Here is a 7537-nt window from a genome sequence, read left to right as displayed (position 1 = left end):
CGCTAATTAATGACCCGATCGATCAAGAGTTGGAACGGCGTTGATAGCTCGAAAATTTTTTCAAAATGAATGGGAGTCAATGGGGCAAATGGGCACCTTAAAACGGGCACTGTGGGCACAGTGTTGGTTCGATCCAAAAGCTTTATACAAGCACACCATTCCCGTATGGGCCGGACGATTCGGTGCTGGAATGGGGTCGATATCTCGAAAATTGCGGACGAAGAAAGCCGGACAAAAAACGGGTGGAATAATAATAATATATTGAAAACGAAAAAACGAATAACAATAGTGTGCTTGCCTTCACAATTCATTTACAATTCATCATAAATCCTTACATCACCCACAAGATATTGTTAGAATTTGTAAAAGGTTTTAATGAGTTTTAATGCGTTAAATACAGTCAGAGCTCAGTCTTTGTGTCAGGTTCTTCATGCTTCTTTTGTTTCTAAAGGAAAAAAATAATCAAAAAAAAAAATACTTATCATCTCATCAACAAAAAATTATATTCTTTTTTTCTGCACCTACACTATTGAATAATTTGTCAATTTTTTATCATTTATTTTGATATGGGAGTGAATTTATATCTAAAAATTTCACTGTGTTCTGTTTCAGCTCCTCTTGATTTCCATTTTATATATCATGTTATATGACTTATGTCACTTGTTTAGAGATTTATAAAAGGGTTAATTTTAAAGCTTATTGCAGCTTGTTGCATAACATCTTTCCAAACAACAGCAATGTAATTAAGAATAAAAAGTAGAATAAAGTAGTTTTTTTTTTACCTGTAATATAATACAATATACTATGTCCATACACCGATCAGCCATAACATTAAAACCACCTCCTTGTTTCTACACTCACTGTCCATTTAATCAGCTCCACTTACCATATAAAAGCACTTTGAAGTTCTACAATTACTGAACTACTGTAGTCCATCTGTTTCTCTACAAACTTTTTTAGCCTGTTTTCATCCTGTTCTTCAATGGTCAGGACCCCCACAGGACCACGACAGAGCAGGTATTATTTAGGTAGTGGATCATCCTCAGCACTGCAGTTACAATGACATGGTGGTGGTGTGTTAGTGTGTGTTGTGCTGGTATGAGTGGATCAGACACAGCAGCACTGCTGGAGTTTTTAAATACTGTGTCCACACACTGTCCACTCTATTAGACACTCCTACCTAATTGGTCCGCCTAGTAGATGTAAAGTCAGAGACGATTGCTCATCTATTGTTGCTGTTTGAGTTGGTCATCTTCTAGACCTTCATCAGTCGTCACAGGACCCTGCCCATGGGGCACTGTTGGCTGGATATTTTTGGTTGGTGGACTATTCTCAGTCCAGCAGTGACAGTGAGGTGTTTAAAAACTCCAGCAGCGCTGCTGTGTCTGATCCACTCATACCAGCACAACACACACTAACACACCACCACCATGTCAGTGTCACTGCAGTGCTGAGAATGATCCACTACCTACTCTGTGGTGGTCCTGGGAGAGTCCTGACCATAAAACTACAAAGTGCTTCTATATGGTAAGTGGAGCTGATAAAATGGACAGAGTGTGTAGAAGCAAGGATGTGGTTTTAATGTCATGGCTGATTGGTGTATATCTATAAAGTGAAATAACAATACTCTGATTTTGACTGGTCTCAAAATAGCAACTATATTCGCCACAGCTGTATTACCTGTAGCTCTCCACTGAGAAAGGAATCACAGAAGTTCTGCACACGCTCAGTAGAGATCTCGCCACGCACCATTAGCCATGACCTGTCTGATTCACCATCGTAGAGGCCTACACGCGGCAGATCACCAGATTTTAAACTGAAGTATTGTAGCGCACGAGCATTGTCCTTTTCTTTCCCATCTATCAGTACAAACAGCATCTGCACAAATCAAACTCAGAAATGTGTTATCTAACATAAACAGAGTTTTCTCACTTTAGACTCACAGGAACTCATTGTCTATACTCTCATACATAAATTTCCTCTATTTTCCACTAATAGCTTTTCAGTTTTTGATACAATGTCAGTATCAAAGCTGGTAATAAAAGCCAAACAGAATTTCATTATATTCAAATAGAATTTTTTTTTTATTATTATTATTTACTATTATTACACTCTAGACAATTCTTGAAAGCTTGTAAGTAATAGTTACAAAAAAATTAAAGGTTTGTCCCCTTGTAAGTAATAAATAAATGAATGAACTGGTGTATAACTAGTTCAGCTAACAGAGCTGAGTGGTAGCAGTATTACCTTGCCAGCATATTGAGGAGCCAGTGCTCCCAGATTATCCTTCAGCTGGGTGTAATCATCACTCCCTCTGTTAGCGAAGAGTAAAAGGTGCACCTTCACTTTGGACTGAAACAGCCCTACTGCAGACTAAAAAAAGAACAAGTGATCACTGTAACAATTACTTTTAATAACTTTTTTTTTATTTAGTATATTTACAGACATGTCCTCTTCTCTCTTTTAGGCTTATCTTACCAGTTTCTGTAATATTAAAAAGACACTATTACACTAAAACACTATTACAGTTGACTGGCTCATTTGTAAATTTAAATTAGATTCAACAAAAACTGAGTTGCACCAAAAAAGTTATTGCCAATTAATATTAATAACAATGAATACTGTTTACAACAATTGGCTGTTGATCGGGGGGTTGCCGGAGGGGCACTGATGCAATTACAACCTCTGCTGGCTGATTGATGGGGCCTGCATCAAGGGATAATCAGCGTGTGGCTCTCCGTACACAAAGCTGATCCGCATATGAACTCAACTCGTGCGGGTGAAAAGATGCAGTCGGCTACTGCACATGTGTCGGAGGGGGTGTAATTGCATAATTGGATACGACTAAATTGAGAGGAAAATTAGGGAAAACATGCAAAAAAATTTTTAAACTGTTTAAAATTGTATTAAAATGAACGTTTAATTCATAATCTATTGGACTGCATTTAACTGATTAACTGATTTAGATTCTGAGTTAAAGAGGAAAACAAAAGGAAAATAAAAAAATTAAATAAAAAAGACAATAAAAAATTAAGAAGATAAAGAAATAAGGAAAAGATGAGGTTAAAAGAAGAAAAAACAAAAGTAAAGAGGAAAATAGGTGGGGCTTGAACCAGCAACCTTCTTTTTACCAGTCTAGTACCTTAACCACTGGGCTACCACTGCCCACACAGATGAGAAAGTTTTGGTAGTATATAGAAGTATATAGTTTGTAGTGTGTCGCAGTACCACTTGGTTGTACTCTGTGATATAGTGTAAGTCGTTTATGGTGAAAAAGCGGACGACTCCATCCGTGTCCAGTTTTTTCGCCTTTGATAGATTAAGGTTCTCCTGATGCAAATCTGCCTGTAGGGACACACAAAATGTAAGATGTAAGATTGATTGAGGGCTTACTCATATAATTAAAACATGTTTGTATAGTATGAAGTAGGATTAGTCAAATAATCTGAACTGCATATCAATGCCATTACATATTATTCACCTTCCTGAAGATGGATATGGTGTCCGTGTTGATGCTGTATTTGCCCCAAACCTCTTTGTCACTGCACAGTGCAGCAGGAATTGTTTTTACTTCTTTAACGGCAGCAAGAAACTCCTTGTAGCCATCGCCTTCATCAGCCTGGTTTACACAACACACACACACACACACACACACTAATAAAACTTAATAAAAGAATTTAAATCAATAAAATGGGTGGCACAGTGGATAGCACTGTCGCCTTACAGCAAGAAGTGCCTGGGTTCAATTTCCTGGTCAGGCAGCCAGGGTGTTGCATGTTCTCCTTGTGTCCACGTGGATTTCCTCTGGGTACGTCCCCCACAAGTCCAAATATATACAGTCAGGCTAATTGAAGCCACTGAAAATTGCCATGACTGGTGAATTGTCTGGGGTGTTTTCTACCGTTCGCCTGAGAAATCAGACCCACTGTGACCCTGACCAGGATAAAGTAGTGAAATTCTAAAACTGCAATAACATACATTATATGACAAAAGTATGTCAACACCCCTAATAGTTATTTATGTCAGGTTTTTCACACAAACTTTGGGGAAGTTTGGGGAAGGCCCTTTCCTGTTCCCGCATGATTGTGCCCATGTGCACAAAGCAGGGTCCATAAAGATATGATTTGACGAGTTTTGTGTGGAGAAACTCCAGTGGGCTGCACAGAGCCACTTGTAATCTGTGCTAAGCCGCAAAGCTTCTGATTTGAGCCAAAATGCCAGATAATACCTGTGAGAACTTTGGTATGTTCTTCCAGTACTCCAGTTTTTTTCTTGCTTCAAACACATGCCAATGGGCATACTGGTGAAATCAAATTCACACCCTACATTAAGTCAAGTCAGATTTATTTGTATAGCGCTTTTTATAACAGACTCAGAATTGTCTCAAAGCAATAAACCACGGAAGTGAATTAGTGTTAGAGTTAGAATTAGAGTGTGTTGCCCTGGGATGGACTGGCACCCTGTCCAGTGTTATCTTTTTAGAAGGTCAATAATTTAATAAATAAATATAGAACATATACATATTGAGGCACCCGGGTTCATCCCCATTTGGGTAATAATGACCTGCCAAAATGAGGTAACCAGAAAAACATATTTGCTAAAGAAAAGCCCAGCACATAACACAGTTTTACATTACATGTTCTAGACTAAAGGTTTAAATTTGGGGTTTGTGTTTGTGCACCCAGACAGTGTTTAGGTTCATGTTGGGTCGTTGCTGGGTTTGTTTATTGTGTCCATGCATTGCCAACACCACAAAGTCTAAGATGCACACATTTCCTCCTCTGTTTTCTCCTCCACCCAGAGAGTTGTGCCAGAGAGCTTGGCATTCTGGATGGCTACATACTGTTGCTGCAGAGACAGGACTTTCCTATGCCTGAAATGTTCCCATGATCACACACAAAGGTTATGGCAGTGACAACAAAGCCTCCACAAACATGTATTTTTTCTTCATCATTCGTCTTGCATTCCGAAGAGACTTTGCTGGTCACTTTTGGATTTCCTTATTCCTTCCAATTAAAATAAATAGTTACCCATATTTACTCCAATCTTACCTCAAAAAACCCAATGATGACAACCTCCGCTGAGTCAATGAAGGCTTCTGCTGCAGAAATATCTGTCAGTCTGAGCAGGTCACTTTCTGCATGACACACATGAGATATCAGTTATTTATTTAATGGTTATTTAAGTAGTAAGAGCCATTACAAAACCATATGCATATCAGCATTACTGATCCTTACCTGTCTCTTCTTATATTGTAAAACTGAAGAGTGGATGTTGAAACAAAATATCAGACCACAGAATGAAATAGAGTGGACTAACATTAATAATTAGTCTGAAATTAAATAGTGAATTTCTAGAGGCATTACCAAAAACTAACGTAGGACATTTTCAGCAGACGCCTTTGTCCAAAGCTACTTATACAGTATACATTGCAAGCAATCAAGGGTTGAGGGCCTTGCTCAAGGGTCCAACAGGGGCAAGCTGGCAGATGTGGGGCTTGAACAAGCGACCTTCTGAATACTAGTCCTGCACCTTAGCTGCTTAGCTACCCCTGCCGCTCATGTGGCACAGTGAGGCACCCCTGCCGGTCATGTGGCACAGTGGTCTATTACGCTAGCCCACCACCACTGGGATCCAGGGTTCAAATTCCCAGCAGTGATATCGAGCCATGCTAACACATGGTCCTCATGAATCGTTCATGAATCATTTAATTTATTTTAAAAAATTATCTACTGTTGTGTGCTTATACGGATAATAACTGACTTTGATCAGGTAACTGGATATGATTAGATTGGCAGATAAAACCAGCATACAAAAACAGTATATTGCCATACTAAGATATGTTGCATCAGTTTTTTTTTCAATAATACTTGATAATATTTTTCTTGTATAGTGGATCAGAGTAACACGATCTTTAAGATAAAGGTGAAATGTACAATACCATTTTTATCATGTCACTTAAAACCAAATACACAGATTTATTGTTGACACAGATTAACACAGGTAAGTCATTCTATAGTTGACCAAATGTACAGCAGGTAACCAAATTCTAGAAGCCAATGAATATGCAAAAATCATCCAACCAACCCTCTGAACATTCTATCTCATTCTTTGTCAGGTTATTCTAAAATCAACCACTGATTTATACTATATATTCTAGTTAACCCAATAAAAAACACATAAGGTTCTGAATTTACATGATTATAACCTCTCAGGTCATTTCAATATCTGACAATCACATTTAGAAACATCCAGTAAATGTTGTAATTGGAATTCACAGAATATTCACAATTCACCAGATGAACCCACAGACTAAACCTTCTGTATATGAACATTTTATACTCAGCCATTAAACCTGACTGAACATTCTAGAACCACCTAACCTAGTCCCACTGCATAACCACTGAATAAACTGTGATGAACCCAATGAACATTCTACAGTCTACTATCCAGTTAACAACACTAAATTTAGAATTCATGAAGTAGATCCTGCTGAACATTCTAAGAATCTAAAATCACCCAATAAGCATTGTAAATGTACCTTTGTCCTCTGCGCTGCTGCAGATGATCAGTAAAGAAACCACAAGTATTAGCAGCATTTTGACTCAGTGGCTCCAGAAATAGGAAAAGAAAGAAATGCTTATCCCTCTGTCTTTTGGACAACCTGTGTGAATCAGGTGACCTGGCTGGGTAACGGAGAGTGGCGAGACTGTGAGAACTGGACAGGTGTTATTGATAACGCTAAGGTCAGTAACTGTTGGACTACGTGTCACAGTGGCTGTTAACAGGATATGTGATGAGGGACTACAATTGCATATGATTTAGCCTTTGTTGGGCCAGAATGGACATTTACAAAGTGAGTGAAACACTTTGCTCAGAACCACATATTTGTTCCAAATTTTACTTTCCTAAGTTGTAAATCCTGGCAAAGCACAACATGAGCAAATTCCAGGAACAGCAACAGCATATTGTGTTCTGTGTTGGTGCTTCTGAAATCATGTGGTGCATCTCTGCTAAAAATCCTGACTCATAAAAGGTGCTGCTTAGATAGATAGATAGATAGATAGATAGATAGATAGATAGATAGATAGATAGATAGATAGATAGATAGATAGATAGATAGATAGATAGATAGATAGATAGATAGATAGATAGATAGATAGACAGACAGACAGACAGATAATCTTTATTGTCCGTCTCAAACTGAGACAGAAATTCGTCTTTGACAGGGCTTCAGTACACTCACAATCACAAATACACAATTCGCATACCACATAGGTTAAAACAATTAGAATATTATGTTTTATGAATTTAAAATTGTGATTGCCGAAGGGACAAATGATTTTTTGTAAACATTTTTCCAAGCTAGTGGAACCTTATATCTCCTTCCTGATGGAAGTAACTGAAAGTGTGGGTGTAGTGGATGAGATGGGTCTGCAGTGATCAGTGTGGCCTTCCTGAGCACTGCTCGCTCATACAATGCTGATAATGATGTCTGTGAAGAGCCTGTAATTTTGCTGCCTTGTTTAATGATGCG

General features: G+C 38.2%; 1 protein-coding gene across 1 annotated transcript; it reads right to left on the bottom strand.

The window, feature by feature from the left end:
* Window positions 1-377: 377 nt before the first annotated feature.
* LOC134316531 (endoplasmic reticulum resident protein 27) lies at window positions 378-6603 on the bottom strand. The gene is made up of 7 exons (XM_062996920.1): window positions 6542-6603; window positions 5052-5137; window positions 3482-3619; window positions 3229-3345; window positions 2248-2373; window positions 1681-1878; window positions 378-445 (listed from the first exon to the last, which is right to left on the bottom strand). Exons 1-7 carry the CDS (start codon window positions 6597-6599, stop codon window positions 401-403), a joined length of 768 nt encoding a protein of 255 aa, XP_062852990.1. The 5' UTR covers window positions 6600-6603; the 3' UTR covers window positions 378-400.
* Between the last annotated feature and the right edge of the window lie 934 nt (window positions 6604-7537).

The sequence above is a fragment of the Trichomycterus rosablanca genome, chromosome 6 (genome assembly GCF_030014385.1).
Source record: "Trichomycterus rosablanca isolate fTriRos1 chromosome 6, fTriRos1.hap1, whole genome shotgun sequence".
Taxonomy (NCBI): domain Eukaryota; kingdom Metazoa; phylum Chordata; class Actinopteri; order Siluriformes; family Trichomycteridae; genus Trichomycterus; species Trichomycterus rosablanca.
This window is presented reverse-complemented; position numbering and strand designations above follow the sequence as displayed.